Below are 22,603 nucleotides of genomic sequence, written 5' to 3'. Positions count from 1 at the left end.
TGAAGAGCAGTTTAACACTTGTTGAAATCCAAATAAAATAAAACCAAGTTAAAAGCATTTTGAAGGTGGTTTCTGTCAAACAAAAAAGCTTTGCGTCATCACTTTAAACACACTACAGACACAAAAAAATAAGTTCAGGACTTAGAACATACTTTAAAGGTGAGCAGGAAAATTGTTAGTAGCGTGTTATTACCCTCAGAGGTACAGTAGACCTAAACCTACTGATTTAGCCGCTGGCTGCACAGTTGAAGCGAGAGGAGGCAAGTGCATGCAAGCGGAGAGACGAAAAGAAAGAAAAGGAAGGCATTCCAGCAACAACAAAGCAACAGAGACGCCCCCTTCCCTCCATCTTTCTGTGTCCCATCACACCCCCACTGCTGCTACAACACCCTTCCCCCTTTGTAAAGCCCCCCCCAGCAACACACGGGATACTTCACAGACCCCCATCTGGCCACATTCCAGCCCATTCTCAAGGATTCGCTTTGCGTTTAGCTCCAACAAGAACAAAGTCCCCTTAGCAAAGAACCCACACTCACGTCCTGCCTTGAAGCAATTCATTAAGCCACAAGTTCACTCCCAGGCTTTTCCTTCGAACTAACTTTTCCTCAACTCGTAACCTCGCCTGCTCCGGCATTAACTGTCTATCTCTGTTTTAGAGGCCGGCACTCACGCCAACAGATCGTCTTTCTCCCGCCTACCAGCTCCGCTCCTGGATTATCCAGACTGTTTGTGTGTCTCTCTGTGTGTGTATGATTTTCTGAGCACACACCTACGGCACAAACATAGTGGAGAGGTAGGGGGGGGGTTGTGACTCAGAGAGTCGTCTAACATCTAAACATTTTTTCAGTTTATAGATTTAAAAAATTATGTTTACACCACTTAGATCTTTTCACGTTTTGTCACGTTGCAACCATAAACATTAATGTATTTCACTGGTATTTTATGTGATAGGCCAACAGAAAGTTGTGAATAATGGTAAACTGAATGGAAAACAAAAGGTTTCAACATCTTTTAGAAATAAAAAATCTGAAAAGTGTGGCATGGATTTGTATTTAGCCATGGTTTCATAATTCAGCAAATCAGTAGGTCTAAACAATATGCTGTTTTGTAATGGCCTCTGAGGTTGGTTACAGAACATTAGATCAAAACATGCACCCACACTGCACCCTCTCCCCCATTAGTGATCACTTTGTCCTTTCACATAATACGAACTCATCTGTCAAGATCACACAGCAAGCCTGCACTGAGATCCAGTGAAACATGGTTTACAATTTGCAGCATTCAACTGAGCAATGCAAAGGGGTGAGCTTAGGTCATGGTCCACATAAAGGCTTTTTAAAGCCACTCGGTTCTTTAAATACAAGCAAAGTTGTTTTGCACCATATTTACCCGTACAATTTATAATGGTTACAGGTTTGTGACTACCCGTAAAGGTGGATCGGGGGCATAACATTGTTGGGTGACTTCAAATGCTGCATTGTGTCGGGATAAACTTGTAGGTCGAGAATAAAAGATGATCTGAAAAGGGCTGACGAAGGAGTCATGAGGCAGATAGTAACTCTGCAGGAGCTACAGACAATCAAAAGACTTAAAACTAGTGCAGAGGTCTACCTTTAAGCAGGAGATCGACTGTAAAAATGCAGTCAAAAGGTACGATGGAAAAAAGATTGATCAATGCATATTTATGTTTTAAAATGGTCCAGATCTACAGCTAACCGAACACTTTGTGACACAACTTGAAAACTGAAGTTTACAGATACTTATCCATTCAGTCTGATTGAGATGGAGCTAATTTAAAAAATAAGGGAAACTGTAGCTGTGCAATGCTGACATACCCCAAAAGATTTGTAGATAAAGTCTCAACAGAATGGTTACACAGTGTTAACTGATGTGGCTAAAAATAAATATGTACCAGACTTATTTAGATGTGCTTTCTGGCATGTTTTGTTATTATTTGTGACAAGTAACTAAAAATTAATGTGACACTAAAGTACTGTTGAAAGTACAATAACAGCTAACAATCCTTAGTCATCTTTATAAGATATAGAATCAGCCAGTAAAGATTTCAGTCGCAGAACATGTTATATTGATTTGTTCCCATTTGTCAAATCAATAGCAGTGCTCTCTTTGAAAGAAAAATGCTTATTATCAATGGTTTAAAAAAAATAAAAAAATGAAGTTCCATAGCCACACAAAAATGGATATCAAATACAGTAGAGTCATGGAATTAGATGTAAAAGACTTTTTTTATTACAGGAACTTTTAACTTGGATTTTACATCAAACAAAAATAAATTATATGAATTAAACCAACTTTAGAAAATAAATAAAACCCTAAACAGAATCTGTTGTTTGCACTGATTTAGCTCATGGACAGTTTGTGTGTGTGTGTGTGTTATTGGATAAGGTAATCACTGCCGCTCCTGGTATGTAAGCATGTGAATATGGCTAGAGTTACACTCGATTTATTTTTAGATCAGAGGTTCAAGATGGACAACAACAACTTGAACACACATTCCTGCACGAGGAAGAAACATGCACAGAGCGCTGCACGGAAAAAAAGAAGCAGTGAAACTACACGCAGTTTAGCTGCAACGGTTCAGCTGCAACACTTCAAACTGGTTACTAGAGTTAGTTACAGTGAGGTCAACCTTTTTTTTTGACTTACAAGTATAGGTGATGTTGATATTTTCAACATCCATTTCTGTTCAAAACACAAGCAGAACCATTTTTGCTTTATTATGTGTGCTGCATTCAAACCTTCAAGATTTTACTTTTAATACATGGATGCAGTTTGATGAGCTTGGTCCTGCAGTCTGTATGATAGGACTACAAGAAAGACCTAAATTTAGATAGTTAGATGTACATGTGCAGAAATGTGTTGGTATCCCTGTTAAAAAGGAGCAAATAGCCTTTAAAATCTTCTTTTATTGCAGTAAGATAATCTCAAAGGAAAATTGTTATTAATCAAGTGTTCTTTATTTCACTTTTTATGCACAACATAAAGTGCTGAACAAGCATACTGATGACATAAAAGTCATTCAGTCATTTAAAATAGGCTTTTACTCTGTAATAAATAGATAAAAATTGCACTGAAAACCTCACATTTTTAAAAGAATTTATTCAGTTTGGAAAAACATCAGATTTTCTCTTTTTTACCAGTGGCACAGCTGTGAATGAACTTTTTTAATTTTTCCTTTTTTTTTTTTTTTAATTGACCACCCTCCAGGAACATCCAATTACTAATCCATGACTTCCTGTTTCCCTCGGGTTTAAATATGACATGACACAGATATCCATTTCTTTCAGCCAGCGGCCAACAGGCTAGATGCTGACCCATATTTACTATTCTCTACACACAGTGCCAAAAAATAAGTAAAGAAAATGAAAGACATCCATAATGGACAACAGCAACTTGTCCATCTTGAACCACCCTTGTAACAGAGCTATGGTTTGAGTGGCATCCAGTGAAAATCTTACAGAAAACTTTTTGCTGAGCTGAAGAGAGTATGTCATCTTCACATAAGGAGGCAAGTACAAAATGTGAATAGTAGGGACATCTACTGATGTTTAATCTGTACCTTTGTTAAAAACTGTTGTTTCTTACCCCCCCCTCCTTTTCCACCACTTGATAAGCAGATATTTATCAAGGGAGTCAACAAATGTGTCCATGTCTTTGTATTATCTAACTCTCTGTGACATCTAAATACAACAACAGGTGATTTTCTACAGTTAAAACCAAATATTTACTTAAACTGCAAGGCACAGAGGGCTTTTTCTTCCACAGGCAGTAGATTAAACCTACATTTTTCCTGCTTTAGGCCAGTTAGGATTAGCAAAATTATGCCTATGTGCTAAATGAGATTTTTTTTTAACCTGATGCAGTTTTAAAAGTTTAATGAAATGTTCTTAGTATTTCGTAGGATTGCCTTTAAACTTGAATCTATTTAACAGTAGGATTCCTGGACTGCTGACACTTACATATAAATGTTTGAACAAATAACTGTGGCAGGCATCTGAAAATTGTTCCCATGCAGAAATGAATCGGAGCTGTATAGACCCAAGATTCTCTATCTGTTCTCTTACCAGATTTATGTAACATTTTCGCATGATGTCCCGCAAGGAAGCAGTTTGAGATGTAGCCTAAACATATAATTTTGGCATAGTTGACTCTCTCATTATTCCTCTAATATTCTAATATTAACGATTCTAACACAGGAAAAAATGTTGGTCTAATTTAATGTTAGACATTGAGAAAAAAAAAAATTAAAACCATCTCTTCATATCTCTACAAGATTAAATAAATTGGTGGAGATTTCTGACATTAAGAAGCAATAAACAGAACAAGTAGAGTCCATGTGACTTCCTAAAAATGAATATAGACCATTTAATCAAAAACAAGAAAACACCCACAGGGCAGTGAGCCAAGTGAGGACAAAACCAACTATTGACGGAAGAACTTTTTCTGACTGTTCTGTGGTACCAGTGGCTAAGTTCATCTGCTTGTGAGCCACAGTGCAGTTCACAGGGGAGAACACGACATGTACAGCAACACTGCAGCAGCTGTTCCAGTGTTAACTTTGGCTACAATGCAAGCATCACTGAGAGGCACAGAAAGACAAAGGATCAAGTGTCTGTCTCGACAACACACAGGCCTGAAAAGAAATCTGTTACACGCTCCTCAATAACCATTGTTGGCATAGCAACCAGCAGAAAAGAATTCTCCCTACATTTTAATGTGCAAAAAAAAAAAAAGACGGAAGTGTTGCAGTTCAGATTTGTTGTTAAGGACTATGCCACCAACTCATTGTAAACCCCCACCCAAAAGGGATAAAAACAAAACCATAAAAGTGCAAAGTTTTGCTTGTTTCTTCTATAATGTAATTTTTAAAAGTTATCTCGATTCATTTTTGATCTTGATCAAAGTTTTTCCCTGCAGTTTGGTTGCTTTTTCACTCACATTCGGTCTGGTACGTGATCATTTTAGGAGTAAAATGTTGGTTTGCTTTTTCCTTGCTAGTTAGACCATTTAGCTCTGACCTATGAATCCTTAAAGTGTTTAAAATGATCCCACAATTAAAGGGCAAACCACTGTTGTGCCAGCAAATTACAAAGGACAAAGATTAAAATGAATCACTGTCCTCTTTGTAACTAACAGCCTGCTATAAAGACACCAGGTGTTTCCCATTGATTTAACTAAATATAAGCCATAAAAAACCCACCAAGGACAACAGAAAGAAAAGTTGATTTTAGGACCAACAAGGAGATTCCCAAAGACATACAGGTGCATCTAAATACATTACAATTTACAAAGTTACTTCAGTCGCTTAATTTGGACAGCAAAATCTAAATATTATGCAGATTTATGCCACACAATTGTTTATTTAAGTGTTTACTTGTGATCATTTTGATGGTTCTGGTTTGTAGACAAAAATAAAAGATGTAGCTTCCCCTGAAAAGTGCAATATTACATAGACCAATAGAGTGGAGATTTATGCAAAAATGTTAGTTTATGGACATGTTATGGCCGACACAATTATGGGGAAGACTGCTGACTTTACAGCTGTCAGCTGACAGTCATTGACACACTCTACTTGATAACAGCCTTCTCAAATTAATATAATCTGACTTTCACTTCAGTGCCATAAGAAGATAATCTGCTCCAGGTAAAAAGCACCCCGGCATTGTCTTCCTACACAGGTAACAAAGAAGCATGCATGATTTGATCACTGACTTTCTGACATGTCAAACAATTCAGCAGCTCTAACATGCCCTGTAAGCCTCACGCGTAGTCCACTAATAAAGCATTCAAAAAACTGCTACTCAAAATCCATAAAATCTATTCTGGTTAGTTTGGCTTATGATTATATAAGCCACTTGGGAACGCTCACAGAGCAATCAGTTTCCATTCCTAAGTTGAGTTTTAAATTTGTACATGATAACACAGACATACACAAGCTATTGGTTACAACTATTGAATTTCTTGTGTTGAAATAGATTTAAACAAAATACAGTATCAAAATTTAAACACTTGAAATATTTATGTGTTTGCAATAAATAAATGCAACACATGAGTTTCCGTTAATATTGTAACTTATTGAGATGCACCTGCATCAGCCAAAAAAAGCTGCCAGACAGCAAAGGTTCTGTTGAAGGATAAGAGACCTAAGCACAGACATGCAAGAAGACTAGAAAGAAAAATTGTATAGAGATAAAAATACCTTCTTCCACATCAGAAAAATAGTCGTCTGTGATCATTTCTGGGACATTGGCTTTACAGACTGTGTTCAGATGGAGGAGAAAGGTAGAATAATAATAATAAAAAAATCAACAAAAAAAGGTGTTGCAAAAATAATGTGGAGAAATTAGGTAGATAAAATCATCAGATTCAAAAACAAAAAGTGATTATGGGTCATTCTGAATGGGTGGAAAAATCAGTTTGAAACTACAAATCATAAATAATCAATGGTTGTAACAGAAATGATAAATGACTAAAAAGAAAACAAAAATGAATTTATTAGTACCGGCATGTCGTACTTTAAGCCCAGAAACACAATCTGAATGTGTTTTTTAGCCATTAGCTGTCCGACAGTTGTGGTTTTTCAAATGGATTATATAAAACCTTACCGTCATCATCAGACATGTCCAGCACCTCATTCATGGTCTCTGGGACGTTCATCTTGTGCTTCTCTATCACAGTCTGTTGGAGAGAGAAAACAATTACCTTATATGTCTTACATTAAAATCAGGAAAGGCTGCTTTTATAAAGGGGTTGGGGGACAGGGGACTCATTCTTCACACTGGATGAAGCATCCTTTATAAATAAATACATTTGGACACAACACATAGCAACCCACAAACCTAACACAATTATGTGTGGTACAAACTCAATCCCACACATCACCTAAAGAATACCATATCCACAATCTCAAGTGGTGATGACAGCATCATTGTGCACGCTTATACCGATCTGCGTATCGGTGTATAAATGTGTGCGTGTTTGTGAGTGCGACTGGGTGAATGTGACTCTAGTGTAAAGCGCTTTGAGTGGTCAAAAATGACTGGAAAAGCGCTATATAAGTTCAGTCCATTTACCATTTACCATTTATACGTCATCAAGTGCGGTTTTGCCAAAGTAAAACCATGACCGGTGCTATTCAATATACAATTTCAGTTTTGACCTGAAATTGCCATGTTTCTGCTAAAAAACTGAAAAACAAAAGGTTATTTGATTTTTTTAGAAACACGGTCACACACACTGGTTTGATTTAGAAAGGTCCACTATGGTGTGGGCTTGTTTTAGAATTGTATTTTATTTTCTGCGGACTGTCTATTTCCATCACAATAATAGAACAAAAAAGCATTGATTTCAGTTAATGGAATTGAAATATAACGAGATGAAAATTTAGCACCAGATACAAACCTGAGTGGTTAGAGTTTCCTCTGTGACCACTTTGAGTGTGTCAACTACAGAAATGTAGCCAAGCCTCCTGGCGATCGACAGAGCACTGTTCCCATTCTAGAAAATTTATACATAAATAAAATCAGGCAATGATAAAAAGTAACCATTCTGGTCAATAACTGGATTTAATCCAGAGTAAGAAACAGTGAGAGAGTCTAAGTTCTCTGTGCTTTCTTACGGCAGTAAGTTCGTTGGGTGAAGCTCCATGGTGCAGCAGTAAGTTGATGATGTGTGTGTGTCCCTGCTGAGCAGCCTGATGCAGAGGTGTGTATCCGTTCTGCAAAGGGAGGAGTGGAGTTCAGACAAAACGCACAGAATATAAACACGAGCATCAACATGTTTTCATAATCACTGACAGTGTTTACCTTGGTCTTAGCATTGACCTTCGCCTGATTCTTCAGCAGGAAGTTGACCATCTTCACGTTGCCATAGTGACAGGCAACGTGAAGAGGGGTGTATCCCAACTGATGACAAAAACATGAGATCACAAGTATTTGCTTTCACTCTTGACATTTACAGATTTATCAACGAATAGAAAAATCTGATCACATCTTTGCAGGACAGAAACCTAATCTGAAAAGGCACCAAAGTGCTTGTGCCAAACCTTTGAATCACTCTTACATTCTTTGTACTTTTCCTTTAAAAAGCTAGACTGCATTGTAAGATTTTAAAGTGGACTTTTTTTTACTGTTGTTGCTCTCTAACAAAGTTCAGTCCAGTTCTCCTCCCTCTCACTATATAGAAGAAAACCCAATAAAAAAGTGAAGAAAATGTGTCAAAATATAAAACATTTATAAGGCAGATAAACAGTATGTGTCTTTCAAAAACGAGTAAGAATATAGCTAACACATGTTATAGGAATTGTGAGTTCAAGAATATTTTTTGGGAATTACCTCGTTATGACTAAAACAGTTGTCTCTGTCTTTTTTATGTTTGGAAATCATTCAGCTAAAGAAATGGGAACATTGTGTTTCTACAACAGGCTGTTGGTGACAACTTGAATAAAGATAAATCAAAATAGCTTTTTTGCAATCTGTCACTTAGTTCTGGAACATTTTATGTTTGAATGACTCAGAGATCAGAGTTAAATAGCGTAATAAACAAGCCATGCTCTAAAAATGGACTGAAAAAGGGTGAAAGAGCAGACATAGTAGCAAAAAACAATGGAAGAACTTTACAAAGTTTGGAATAAAAGAATGCAGTTCAATCGGGATAACTGATTGAACTGCATTTAATAACTCAGGGAGATGATTCAATAATTTTTCCATGGAGTTTTATCCAATTTAGAGAAAAAAACAAATATGACAAGAAGCTGACAGCCAGTGACGGTGGCTCAGGATTACAGATCTAACCTATAAAAGAAGACAACAATTACAAGAGTTTTTTTTGAGAACTTGGCTTTGTTTTACTTACAAGGGGGAAAAAAACACCAGTCTTTTATGTAAAATGAAGTCATGCCTCTTGGCAACGTTTTCCAACTTGTCCATTTTATTTGTTGCAGACTATATCAAATGTTAGCAGAGACAGCCTATAAATATCATGTTCTCAGTGTCTTGCAAAAGTATTCATACCCCTATAAACTACAAACTACACTGAAAATGTCTGCTGGAAGTTGAACCACCGCCTCAGTTACAAATCTTTTGCAGCCTTTCAAATGGTTTTCAACAGTTCTGTTCTGTATTTTGCTTCATTTATTTCCCCATTAACTCTGGGAAACTTCTATGTCCTCTTAATGAAAAGTACCACAGCATGAAGCAAACCTTACTATGTTTAACAGTGGAAATGGTGTGCTCAGGGTGAAACTCAGCACACTTCTTATGGCTTTTATTTTCCAATATTCATTTTCTTCTTGTTACTCTAATGCAGAGGCCAGATTTGTGAAATGCTCAAATAAGTTGTCCAGTCAAGGTAATTTATTGTACTAAATACAAATACATGGCACATTTTCAGATTTGTAAATGCTTTGCTTTTATTTTTATTTATTTATTTATGTTAAGGTGCTATGCCTCTAGGAAGCTTTTTCTACTAAACCATTTGAATACAGCACTGATAAATAATGTTTCATCCAGTTATTTTTATATGCAATATTTTTCAGTCATTTTGATTTGTCAAGTTTGGATCTCACAGAGCTAAGGAGGTTAAACATATTCATTCATAACCTCATTTACAACAGAGTCCTATAATAAGATAAAACAGAAAAACATACTACTCCTTGAGGAGGACATTTGAGGAGGGAATTGAACAAGAATCTCTTATTACCTTGGTCTCAGGGTCTATAGTGGCTCCATGGTTGACTAAAACCTCGGCAACATTGACTTTATCCTCCTGGGCAGCCAGGTGGAGTGGAGTCAGTCCCGACTGAGGAGACAAACCCAGACAATTATACAGTTAGAGTCAGAGGGAAATACAGCTGGTTAAAACATGATGGCAGGTTAGGACCTCAGGATGATGAGCATTCAGGGGGTATCAAAAACAAATGTCAGAGAAAATAACAGAGTTTCAGGTAAAGACTGTTATTTCTCCAAGTTAAATAACATCCTAGTGTCATGAATGCATGTTTACACTCCACACACACTCCCTCAATGTAAATACGACTCCTACAACACCCCATTTGCTGTGAGACAGAGAGAAAAATACCATGTCTTTAGACTTGCTTGTTAGTGTCACCTTGTTGCTGGTGCCAACAGGAGCGTCTCGGGCCAACAGCAGAGTCACGATGTCCACATTGCCTTCCTGCGCTGCGAGGTGCAGAGGAGTGATCCCCTGCCGTGTCACCGCACTGGTGGAGGCGCCGTACTCCAGTAAGGTGGTGGCGATCTCCATCTGATTCTTCTTGGCTGTGATGTGCAGCGGGGTATAACCGTTCTGAAAACAGAAACAAATAAAAACAAATAGAGTAAATAAACTAGTCAATAAAAAATTACTACAAAACAATACAACATGATACAGCTGTAAAGAATGGCATTTATATTTAATAAGTGTTCCAAAAAAGAATATGACGGAAAAAAAGTAGTAACAAAAGTGTCTGTGATTTGAACACTCGTTACGTCCAGTTTTATTTTTTTTTATTTGCAGAGTTTAAACCAAAAATGTGATTTGACCTAAAAGTACATTTAATTTTGTTTATATTACAAACAAATATTATGACAGGATGTAAAATGTTGATCCACCAAAGGAAGAGGGTATTCACCGCACTGGAGGTTGGTTACAAACATCAACTAAAACCATTTCCTAAACAATGGATTATTCAATACTCAATTCTGTTAGGGTGTGGAGCCTGGATGATTTCTGGGGCAGCGCTTTCTGAACTGATCCTGCCGGAGTGGAACAGATATCGAATGAGGCCGTGCGGAGCAGAATAGCTGCATGGCTCTAACTAGGTCAGTTCGCTTTGGCACATGGAGCATCAGAGATGCTTTCAGGAACATTCGATTTAAAACAAACCCCTCCCCGTCGTTTCTTACCTTTGCAGCAGCGTGCGGTGAAGCTCCCTGTTTGAGCAAGAGGAGTGCCACCTTCTGGTTATCATAGTGTGCCGCCACATGCAGTGGAGTTAGTCCACTCTGAGCACACACACACACACACACACACACAAACATGAGCAAAGGTTAGATTGTGACAAATAGTAAAGTTAAGCATGATCAAAGCTCACAGATGGGGAAATACTCCAAAGTGTTTGATTTTTAAACATAGTGCCTTGCAAAAGTATTTATAGCCCTGAAATTTCAAACTCCTTTTATGGGGTTGGTGGGAAGGGGGGGAGGGGGGTATTTTCTGTAAATGAGGAACAGAATGTACCGCATAATATAATGAAACAAGTTGTTTACAAATCCAATCTAAAAACAAAACTGAAAAGTTTATCTTGCAAGTCTTGTGAAGTTTGTCATCTAGAAATTGAAACATTTGCCAATTGAAACATGGACAAATGTTTCAATTTCTAGAGGAAAATTGCTCAAGCTCGGTCAGATTGGATGAAGAGCTGAAAAAATTACCAAATGGATTTACATCTGGACTTTGACTGGACCATTTAAACATACAAATCTAATCTAATCATCTAATCCTTGATTCTCATAGCGCTGGCTGTATGTTTGCAACTGTTGTTCTGTATTTAGCTCTATCTATCCTCTCATCAACTCCAATCACTTTTCCTGTAACAGCTGAAAAAAAAAAGCATCCTCACAGCATGAGGCTACCACTATGTTTAAACATGGGGGTGATTTGTCAGGACATTAGTTTCCTGCCACACATAGAGTTTTCAATTTAGTCTATTTGGTCTCATTTGACTCGATCACATGCTCTAACCAGCTTTGCTGAGTTCCCTATATGGTTTGAGTCAAACTTTAAACCAGACCTCTTACGGCTCTCTATAAGAATTAGTGTCCTTCTTGCCACTCGTCCAAAAGGGAGAGATTTGCACCACATTTTACAGATTACAGTGTGTATTATTTCCCTTCAAATGTACAATTACAATCTTGGTGTTGGTCAATCACATAAAACCTATTAAAATACTCTTCATTTTCAGGTTGTGATAAGACAAAAGATAAAAAAAGAAAAAAAAATCACTTGATGTTATTACTTTTCCACAGCACAGTACAGGGATGAGGATAGATTTGGTAAGTTCTGTCCTCCTAAACTATTTCAGGAGTGTCAAACAAGCGTTACCTTCCCAGCAGCATCAACTGGAGCGTTCTTCTGCAGCAGCAGGTTGGCCACCTCTATCTTTCCATACTTGGCAGCAACATGTAATGGAGTGAAGCCCTTCTGGAGAAAACACGAGAGAACACAAGGGAATATTGATGTATGTATAAGTCATTTTCAGGATGAATGTTAGAGAATAGTTGAATATTAGAGTGTTAAAAATTACAAAGCATGAATGTTTTAGGTGGAGAAACTAATTGTGTCATTCACCTTATTCTTGAGCTACGAGGTAACAATGCAACTTCAGTTTAGACCTTGAACTTTTTCTGTGGGATGTTGGTGTGTGAATGAAACTGGCCTCTTGTTAAATATATAATAGAAACATTTGAACAAGAGTTTTTGTAGAAGACTGTTTTTTCCGTTCAACCGCTCATGATTTGGAGAATGATCTCATTTGTAAAAAAAATACATGAAAAGATGAAAAAAGCAACAATTTGTGCTAACTATAACTTAAAGCATTATACTTAGAGGTTTTCATCCTTCTGCTTCTAAAACAACAAACCGTAAAGTGCAACACTACAGTTACTGTTAAGAAAACTTTGAACATGCAGAACATGCAGCTGGTCTGGCAACATGTTTTTTACTCTGTTTGGTTCAAATCTGCGCAGTAATTGCTGCTCCCTGTCAATCTGACTTCAGTAGCTCTAAATATTGCAAAAACATCCCTGTCGTGTTCATTGCAGCAGTGATGTGAAACCTATTTTTATCCAGTCCAAAAGCAAAGTGGCAAAACTACAGTGGTTGCAGCATTGATCAGCAAACATCTGTAGAACAAGTTTTACCTTTGTGGTAATGCTCAGGTTAGCTCCTTGATCGAGTAGAGCTGCAGCCACATCTCTGTGTCCCTCCCTGGCAGCTAGATGCAGAGGTGTGTACCCAGAGTTGGTCGTAGCGTCTGGACATGCTCCTTTTGTCAGAAGCTGCTGCACAATGTCTGGCTTACCCAGACGACTTGAAATGTGCAGTGGAGTCTGGTCGTCCTGTAGCAAAAGAAGACAAACAAAAATCTATTAATGCAAAAAAGGCACCATGTTACTTTATTGTTTTTTCATTGTGGTGCTAACAGCTGCTTCTAATTCTCAGAACAGATAGAAAAGCAGATCTGCTTCTACAATAGCTCAACTGGGTAAATGAAGTGTTTCTGCACTGAAATACTTTGCTCACTTTTAATTAAGTTATTGTTGATGCATTTAAGACAGAATATGTCTGTATTTATGTACATTTAGGTAAATTAAAGAGCAGAGTAAATAGCTCTGCATTTTCTAAGAAAAGAGCCACTTGAATCTCACAGATTCTACTGAAAACTAGTGGTAATTTTAAAGAAGGAAAAGAAAAGAAAAACAGCAACACACTAATTAGAAAGTCAATTCTAAAACTACCTCGTCATCAGATGTTATTAAAGAGTTTATGAATTCCTTAAAAGTCTGGAGCTGGATTTCTCTAGTAAATATGATTAGATTTAATTAAAAAATAAAAAAAAAAAAACAATTAATCAATTGGCTGTGTTATTAAAATAGTAAAAACATGCATAAAGCATAAACAAGTCAATAAGATAAATGAAGTCACTGGGAGTGACGGCCTACTTTAGCCTTGGCATCAACTTGTGCTCCGTTCTGAATCAGATATCGGACCACATCAGACTGTCCAGCCCTCGCTGCCATGTGGAGCGCCGTTTCCCCTCTCTGAAACACACAAACATCCAAAAGATAAAAGGCATGTACAACAAGAGTCACTTTTATTCAGCTAAAAAGCCATGGAGAAGAAGAATTTAAAACAGCAGAGGAAAGCAAAGCCGCCTTTGCTTTCTATGCAGTAAGATGACATGGCCTTATTATCTTTTTCTGTTAACCTTGCAACAAACAGAACAAGACTAGTTGACATTGATGAGTTAAACTTAAAAAAAAACCATACAAAATGCTTAGTTTATTTCTCATCATCCTTTTAACATGTCAACACATTCTTTTGGAGCCAACAAACCTTGGAGGGAAAGTATGACACACTCGAGAACCTTCTGAACTCACCACATTGTTTGTGTTAGGTGAAGCCCCATGGTTGATCAGCTGGTGGACGATGTTTTCATGTCCCATAAATGCTGCGACATGGATCGGCGTCAGACCAGACTGTAGACAGAGGAATATAGAAAAGAAAAGGACAGAAATGACAATCACCTTACGCTGCAAGGAAACAAATGGATATTTAATCCCCTTGGCTGGTTCATATAGTATGATTTCATAATTTCTGGAAAATTGGTAAGTTAGTTCAAGGTTAAAAAGGAATAAAATGACCTGAATTCTAAAACCGAGAAACGGGAACGAGTGGATATTTATTGACTAATAAACATCTTTCTTATTATCTCTAAATTCTAAGAAAATAAATGTAGTGATCAACTGATTGGATATCTGAAAACAAGGTATTTTCTGGACCAATAAGAGTTTTCTTGACACTAGCAAAAAGAAGTTTCTTTGTATACAATGAAGGTATAAAAGGCTACATATTAGAGTATTCTTTTACATAAACTATCCAACTGCAGCATGATGGGTTTACCCGGTAGTTGCTTCAACATGCTTTTTAATGTTACAAGTTTGATAAATGAAAACAGCCCTTGTTACATAGATGGATTTTAACAACAAAGATTTCTGCTTTGAACAGATAAATAGCTTAATTACGGGAGTTTTTACCAATGTGCATGAAAATCTAGAAACAAGGAGCTAAGATTGGGATGCAAACCTCAGTATGGTAATATCTTATAACTATTCTAAATACAGAAATAAATATAGACAGTGTCTGCCCAAAGTATGTGTAAAAATGAGAGCACAATGAATGTCCCTCTACTTTTCTTCATTCTCATTAGTAAGTGAATGATTTGCATCATGTTTTATGTGCAAACAATAGAGCAAAGTGCATTGCTTTATGTCTTTCCCCTTTTGTTTTATTTTCTCGAGCAACATGTATGTGTCACAGATTTATAAAAATCTTAAATGTTTGTTTATATACTCCAAATGGTTACATTTTGACCAATCAAAGCAGCCTCAATCACTTTGAAAAGATGTTAGATGATTGCTCTGTGCAACAAAAGTCTTTGTAAGGTTGGCTTTTATGACTCAATATGGCAGTGCCAGTACTAGGCACAAAGAGTACAGATACATAAAAGCTGTTCCTTCAAGAAAAACGAATATTCCACACACATGAACGACACACACACTCTCTTACCTCTGTGACTGCCTGTATAGACGCTCCGTGCTTCAGAAGGAGCTCCATCACTTTCAGTCTGTTTTTCTTACAGGCGATGTGGAGGGGAGTAAAACCATTCTAAGACATTACAAAAGGGAAAATACATGCATTCAAAAAGTATAAAAATCATCCAAAAAGTCTTTGTGTTTCTCCTTCAAGATCCTCCAGATTTGGAGGAGGGTAAATCTTGATTATCAGACAAAAACCTAAACAAAGAGAAAACTTTTTCTTTCCTTTAACTTCTTTTTCTCTACTTCTGCCTCTGAACCTGAGAAATATGTTGAAATAATCAAGACCACTCTTCACCAAAATAGATCCTTTTCCCTACAGCTCACTTTTTTCTCTCCAACTTGTACAGTCTGTCCTCCCCTTCCTCTGTTTCTTTGAGGTTTCTGGCTCAGCTGTATGACTTCATTTTCCAACCCGTTTCTTTTTTCCCTCCTCATTCTCTCCAGTCATAAAGTCCCTGTGCTTTAACCACACCCAGACTTTTCCCATTATGGAGCCCAGATCCTGGTCTTACGTCAGAATAGAGGTTGGTGATATATTTTCCATCATGCTCTTTGTCCTGTTCTCTGCCGGATCTCCCAAATGTAATTATTTCCTTTAATTTTTTCTATAACAAAATTCAATTTTGTGTTTTCTCATCTGTTATGAGTAACTGAAAAGTCTTTTTTTTCCATCTTTGATTCAATAATTTCTCCTCACCAGTGCCTTAGCGTTAGGATTGGCCTTCTTGTCCAAAATGACCTTCGCCACCTTGTAGTGACCGCAGTGCGCGGCCACATGCAGAGCTGTCAGGTAGTCGTTGGTTACGTCGTCCACAGGCACCTCGTGGTGCAGCAGCAGCTGGACACAGTTCAGGTGGTCACCCTGTGTCGCCATGTGAAGAGGAGACAAACCATTCTGGAGACAGAAGTAGAAGAGACGTCTGACTCTAATGCAGCAGCAAACTGATAATGTTAGACTGAATTGGAGTAAGTGATGGTATCAGGGTAGGACAAAAGCTGATGATGCACCTTGGTCTTCGACATTATTGGAGCTCCTCTATTTAGCAACATCTCCACCACCTGTTCATGGCCACTTCTGGATCCGCAGTGTAGAGGAGTCAGGCCATCCTGTAAAAGCAACAACCAGCAGGATCACCGTTTTCTACTTACTAACACCATCAAAAGCCTTTTTCAACAACAGAACAGCTCAGCAGTACTGATTGCTAAAATTATTCCACTGACCAGCCATTCAGCTCTAATGTATAGCACAAGTAATAAGGTTTCACTATGAGAGAAGACAGAGATTGAGCTCTTTGGTGACTATAGTAATGCTTAAATGACAGAGACACTGATGCATTGGAGAAAGTGGAGAGAAAATGTGAAAATGGCCACTGTCTACAAATTCTTCAGATTTGTTGACCTCTTTGTTAACCTCTCAGAACACCAGAGTTGTTGTGTGTGTGTGGGGGTGGGAGTGCGTGTGTGTGTGTGCCGGTACCTTCGTCCTTGCATCAATTCTGGCCCCCCTCTCCAGCAGTAGCCGCACCATGTTTGTGTTTCCCCGTTTGGATGCTACATGCAGAGGTGTTATGTCATTCTGCAAAAAGAATAAGGTCACACTCAGTCATTCAGTCCCACTGATCAACAGTTTTCTCATGGAGATGGTTAGGATCAAAGCAGAAGGACAAGACAAAATTAAGTGAATACTACTGGTTACATTTTTACTTGTAACTGATAAATTAACAAACATAAATCAAAAGAGACTTTTTGTTAGAGAGCAAAGCTCTCCCTCGGTCAGCATTGAAAGTAAATGACTAAACACCACCCTCTAGAGGAGAATATTTTGACACCTCCTTTTAACTTATTTTTTCCAATAATTTGACAGAATCAAGTGAATATACTGTTGATTTAAATTAAAGAAAACAAACATCTAAGCTTGCAGATGAGTTTAAGCAAAGAGGACAAAGAATGAATATTTGAGACTGATTATGAACACACTTCAATGTCAAAATCAAAAGAGATGCAAGTATCTGTGTGTGTTCCTCCACTGAGTGACAAAGCAGCTGCAGAATCAAACACTGGAGTTGTTGATGGAGCATTTGTTGCACCTTGGCACTTACCCTTGCCTTGAAGTCCACAGCTGCCCCTCTGTTGAGCAGTAGTGTTGCCACATTGATGTTGCCGTAGTGAGCCGCAATGTGAAGTGGCGTGAACCCGCTCTGAGAAGAATGAGACATAAAAGAGGTGCAAAAAAATGAATTTAAAAGGCAACGAGAACTAACCAAAATCTGTTACGAGATGAGCCAAAAGCAAAGCACAATGAGACAGTATATTTTAGCACTGGCTGGGCAAATGCAAGTGAAAAGAATAAAAAAAAGCCCATAACTGAGCAGAGGTCAAACATGCTAACAAACCAGAGCAAAATTCTACTTTTATGGCAAAATTACTCTCCTTGGTCATTGAATACATTAAAGTGATTTAAGGCAAACCAGGACCAGATATGACCCATTTAACTAAGGATTACAACAGTGGAGTTTTCAGAAATGTTGAGAAATTAGTTAATATTTAGTTAAATATGAGTTTTATCTTTTTAAGAAATTCTAAGCTAAATCTATACAAACTAGTACATCTAAAGCTGCAGTTAACTGAAAACTAAGCAAAGTAGGTTAGCTTTCCTGTCAATTTTTATTTAAAATTTGTTTCTGTTTGCTGATGGCATGCTTTAACCTGACAGGAAATAAAGAAATAGCACATCCAGTTAAACATGCATTTTCACCCAAATCTAGTTATTAAAACCCTGCTTTGAATAAAAGATTAGCTCTATTCAGAAAACCAAAATGTTTGAACTAAACCCCTCCTTGAATTAAAACTCCTCAATGCAAATGAACCTTTCAAAGAATCAGACCAAACATGTGACATGATGGTTTTGTATTTTTTCAGTATAATTAGTATAATTACAACAGATTATCAAAATCAATATTTCTGACAAATTCAATGTGTTGTATCAACATGACAAATTCAATAAAGAAAAGTTGAATTTTAAAATGACATTGCATCACAAGTAGAGATGGCAATCTGATGATCGCACACTCAAGAACAGCAAATCGTACCAAACTTAAACCTGACCTGTTTTTGATCAGAATGCCTCACTGCTTTCCTTTTTGTACACATCTTCTGTTTACTGATAAGTGCGGCAGGAGATGAAACAGTTGCCTGACCTTTAATCCTAACCCCTAACTCTCATCTCAAGCCTCAAATGTTCTGTAATTTATGGACAAATATGGGGCAAAAGAGAACTATGATTTGTGACGAAACACACTTTGTCATTTACAAAGCTTTGGAACTCTACTGGAATACCTAATAACATCTAAAATAACAAAACAAAACTGTCACTGCATACATACAAAGCAACATCTAAATGTGATGCGGGCTTAAAAAAACAGGCACAAAGGTGAGGTGCAAAGGCATTCATGCCAGCATTTAGCATTCATGCTAGCAGACGGAAGGCTTTGCAGTTCAGAGCGTGGATGAAAAATGAAAAGAGGAGAAAGAGGAAGAAGAAAAGAAGATGTACCTCTGTTGTTCTATTCACCATCATCTAGAAGGGAAAAAGGAAGAGGTAGGGAGCGGAGGGGTAAGAAAACAGGAACAAATCAAGGGGGGAAAGGTTGTACAGGAAGAGAGAATGGGGTGGTTAGTGCACCACAACAAGTACAACAGCAACGCCGACATGGTTGCACCAAGCTCTCAGATGGATATGGGGCGATGCGGTTGTAAATAATGAAAAGAAATAAACGGGAGTCACAGCAGCACACACAAAAGGAAGGTGAACTCAAACTCTGCCTTGTGTTGTCTGCTGTATGTTTCATCATTATGTGCACTAGAAATCTTTATATAACTTAAGCAGTAATGACTTCTACCACTTTATATGTTTGTTAACATTTCTTCAGACTGTTAATATTTTAAATACCAAACTGCAATCTTTGCTTAGTAAGTCTATGATTCTTATTTATTTACTAAACTATAGTTCCCATTCATTTGAACGAGGATTCAAGTTGCAATGGGGGAATTATAAGTTTAAATCTTGTTTCCTACTAGTGAGATTAACAAAAAATGAATAAATACAAATAACACCTAATACAAGTAAAAAGAAATGAGTCCAACACTACTAAAAGAAAATAGGTTTTTTAAAAACTAAAAATAAAAGCAAGGATTACTTGTGTTCGCAATTAATCCTTGATTTTATTCTTAGTTTTGGAATGTGGAAGTTTTCAGATAATGACTCATTCAGTAAATTACTACCTTTAAAGATGAACATATTGACAACATTTCTAAATTTAAAAGAATGTTTTATTGCTCTTAAATCTTGCAGATCCTCATTGCAAATATAATGGGTTGATGGGAACGAAGGTTCAGAAGTACAGGTTTTGAAAAAGGAAACGTGTCATGAATCCCAAACCTGCTCACTGACACTGAAATAGCACAGAAGCTTTTGTTGCTTCTCAGGGCTAAGAGACCGTACCTTTGACTCAACATCTGCGTTGTGGTCATTCTGCAGGAGGAGGGCGGCGGCCTTGGTGTCGTCTTTCCGGGCAGCGATGTGCAGCGCTGGGAGTCGGACCTTCCCCTTGGTGTCGTTTTCCAGTAGGAGGGAAACCACCTGGTCATGGCCCTGCTGCAGCGCCACTGCCAGTGGAGTAAAACCATCCTGTAAGCCAGCAGAAACAATTCAAGAAGACATCAGTGACTTCTGCTGAAAGGTGGAAATTGTTGACGAAACATAAAAACATATTAAAGAAAATTATTATTTTTTTGTTCTTACTCAATCAGATAGTTTATATCAATATCAAAGCATTAGCATTACTCTTTAATTGTGCATGCTGCTGATGGCATTTTTAGTAACTATCCAATAACTATCTAGTTTGTTGGCTTACTAATATTATCAGTTAGCAACAACTAACAATTTATGCCATTTGTGCAAGTAGCATTTAGTTTACACTAACTTAGCATTTTTAACATTACAGTAGATGCCAGTGACACCTAAGAACGGATGTTTTGTGCTACAAAGTGATATACAGCAGTGACTCCCAATCCTGGTCCTCAAGGCACCCCAAGCCTAATGTTTTAGATGTTTCCCTGTTTAAACACACCCCATTCAAATGATCACAATTCAGAAAAAGTCTGTTAATCAGCCATCTATTGAAATCATTTGTGTTTAAGCAGTGAAATGACTAAAACATGCAGGGCAACATGCCTTGAGGATCATGGGTGAAAACCACAGATATACAGTGTATACTGTATACAGTATATAGTATATTAGCAATAGGGATGGTCAATGTAGACTTAAGAGTTTTAATCACAAAGGTTTGTAGTATTTATTGTGATGGCAATGGCAGTGATAATAAAAAGGTATTGCATCTTCTTTCAGTCTTTTATAAGTGACTGTATGGGTGTGACTGCACGTCACACCCATACAATATGGTACAATACAACATGACAGGATATTTCTTCATTTTCAGAACAAATCTGAAAATTGTCCTGCATCACAGCTCTATATTTACAGACATTTATATAAAGAAAACAGAATCAAAACTGTTATTGAATAACACACATTTAACCTAGGTGTCAGGGTAATAGTTTCCAAAAAAATGTCATTCAGATCATTAAACAGCACACAGTGCCTGAATTTACAAATTCATTCATATTTATTGATGTTCTCTTGGGTCCAACATTGGAGAAAATAGTAAAACAAAAAATCTCAACAATTCTGTGAGTCTTTGGGGTTTTCAGAATTCATCATTGTCACAATCAATCTAAATTCTTATCACAATAGCAAATTTTTCACAAGAATGATAAGCGATTCAATAAATGTCTATTCCTACATAGCAGACAAATTCAGCTCATGTTAGCTAATTAATTGAACATAATGGACAGCCACAGGTGAACAGCTGGAAAGTGACATATTGAGCTTCAGTAGCATTTAAGTTCACCTTAAATTAACAATTAGTTTGATATGGAATTATAGCTCTCACTAACTGGCAAACAATAAAACAATTGTGCAAGTCGAAAGGTAGGTCTGAACTCTGACACAAGTTACTAAAGAAGTAATTGCCATCTTCAGAAAGGCTACTGTGGCTTTTTGCTTTTGCAAAACTGTCTTAGTCAGATGTTTATGCCCAACAGATGCAGACACTTGTAATAAGGTTAGCGGGATGCTAAACTGATATCATGAAGATGAAATTTGTCTGAAAGCACAAAGCAATCTAAAATCATTTAGCATGTTAGGCAATTCAGTCCTACAGATAAGTGCTTAACTAGTAGTTCGGCGTCTCGCTGTAGGACAAAATTGTTAGGAAATACAGCTGCTAATGGACTTCAAATGGATAAATCTACAAACACACAAACTGAAATGCAATGATTCTCCTCACTTATGTGATAAATCCAGGCAAGACAAACGAGCAGCAGTGTGGGTCATCAGTGAAAATAACAAGTTTCTGCTTGTGTGACAAATAAATGTATATTTACGCAGGGCACAGACCCTCAGGACACCAACTCAGCATCATTACACACCCGAACATCAAAGACATCCTGCACAAAACTGAACAGAGGCGAGCATCTACACAAACAAACACACGTCAGCATGTACACACAAATTTACAGACTGATCCACAGACACAGCTCCAAAGTGGCACACACAGCCACACCCGAGGGAACACAAATATATTCAAATGCATAAATTTAGCCTTTTTTGAGGATTTCAAAAGTGGTGAGACACACTGCAGGAAACATCTCGTGTTTAATCTGCCTTATTATGGATTCATGTAGCCTATTTAATACCCTAAAAATACCCTGATGGACAATAAAAGATGTAGAAACAAAACATGAAAAGGAAGAAGATTGCAGTGACACAGCATTATTTTGTTTTACTAAAACAGTACAGGTTAGATTTAACCACAGACAAGATGTTTTATCATGTAAATGGGACACTAACTCGGAAGAGAAATGTGAACTAAATATTACATTTATAGAAAAAGCAAAAAAAGCAAAAAAAAGATGCTGGAAAATTTCTAATTTCTCATGCTCTCCTGAAATATTTGAATCTGAATTATTAAACACACTGAGATGCCTCATGGAGGCATCAACATAGATATGTTTGGTTGCATGAATTATTCACTCTATGTCCCACTGGAGGAGGCAGGAGAAGAAGGTTAGGGGAGGGGAAT

At 37.3% G+C, this 22,603-nt stretch overlaps 1 protein-coding gene across 7 annotated transcripts in view; it reads right to left on the bottom strand.

The window, feature by feature from the left end:
* LOC114152052 (ankyrin-3-like) overlaps positions 1-22,603 on the bottom strand; it is a 101,175-nt gene that overhangs the window by 47,208 nt on the left and 31,364 nt on the right. For 3 of the 7 annotated variants that reach the window (XM_028029722.1, XM_028029724.1, XM_028029723.1), the window contains exons 6-25: positions 19,903-20,088; positions 18,955-18,978; positions 17,501-17,599; positions 16,879-16,977; positions 16,410-16,508; positions 16,099-16,296; positions 15,370-15,468; positions 14,181-14,279; positions 13,743-13,841; positions 12,942-13,139; positions 12,124-12,222; positions 10,926-11,024; positions 10,129-10,326; positions 9,721-9,819; positions 7,827-7,925; positions 7,640-7,738; positions 7,423-7,518; positions 6,627-6,699; positions 6,221-6,280; positions 2,668-2,703 (exon numbers count right to left, since the gene is read on the bottom strand). In XM_028029722.1, coding sequence (XP_027885523.1) covers positions 2,668-2,703; positions 6,221-6,280; positions 6,627-6,699; positions 7,423-7,518; positions 7,640-7,738; positions 7,827-7,925; positions 9,721-9,819; positions 10,129-10,326; positions 10,926-11,024; positions 12,124-12,222; positions 12,942-13,139; positions 13,743-13,841; positions 14,181-14,279; positions 15,370-15,468; positions 16,099-16,296; positions 16,410-16,508; positions 16,879-16,977; positions 17,501-17,599; positions 18,955-18,978; positions 19,903-20,088 — 2,158 coding nt within the window. The remainder of the gene's footprint in view (positions 1-2,667; positions 2,704-6,220; positions 6,281-6,626; positions 6,700-7,422; positions 7,519-7,639; positions 7,739-7,826; positions 7,926-9,720; positions 9,820-10,128; positions 10,327-10,925; positions 11,025-12,123; positions 12,223-12,941; positions 13,140-13,742; positions 13,842-14,180; positions 14,280-15,369; positions 15,469-16,098; positions 16,297-16,409; positions 16,509-16,878; positions 16,978-17,500; positions 17,600-18,954; positions 18,979-19,902; positions 20,089-22,603) is intronic. The other 4 variants (XM_028029727.1, XM_028029728.1, XM_028029726.1 and 1 more) reach the window with 3 other exon arrangements.

This window comes from Xiphophorus couchianus, chromosome 10 (genome assembly GCF_001444195.1).
Source record: "Xiphophorus couchianus chromosome 10, X_couchianus-1.0, whole genome shotgun sequence".
Lineage (NCBI taxonomy): Eukaryota > Metazoa > Chordata > Actinopteri > Cyprinodontiformes > Poeciliidae > Xiphophorus > Xiphophorus couchianus.
The sequence above is the reverse complement of the archived record's forward strand: the minus strand, read 5'-3'. Positions and strand labels throughout refer to the sequence as shown.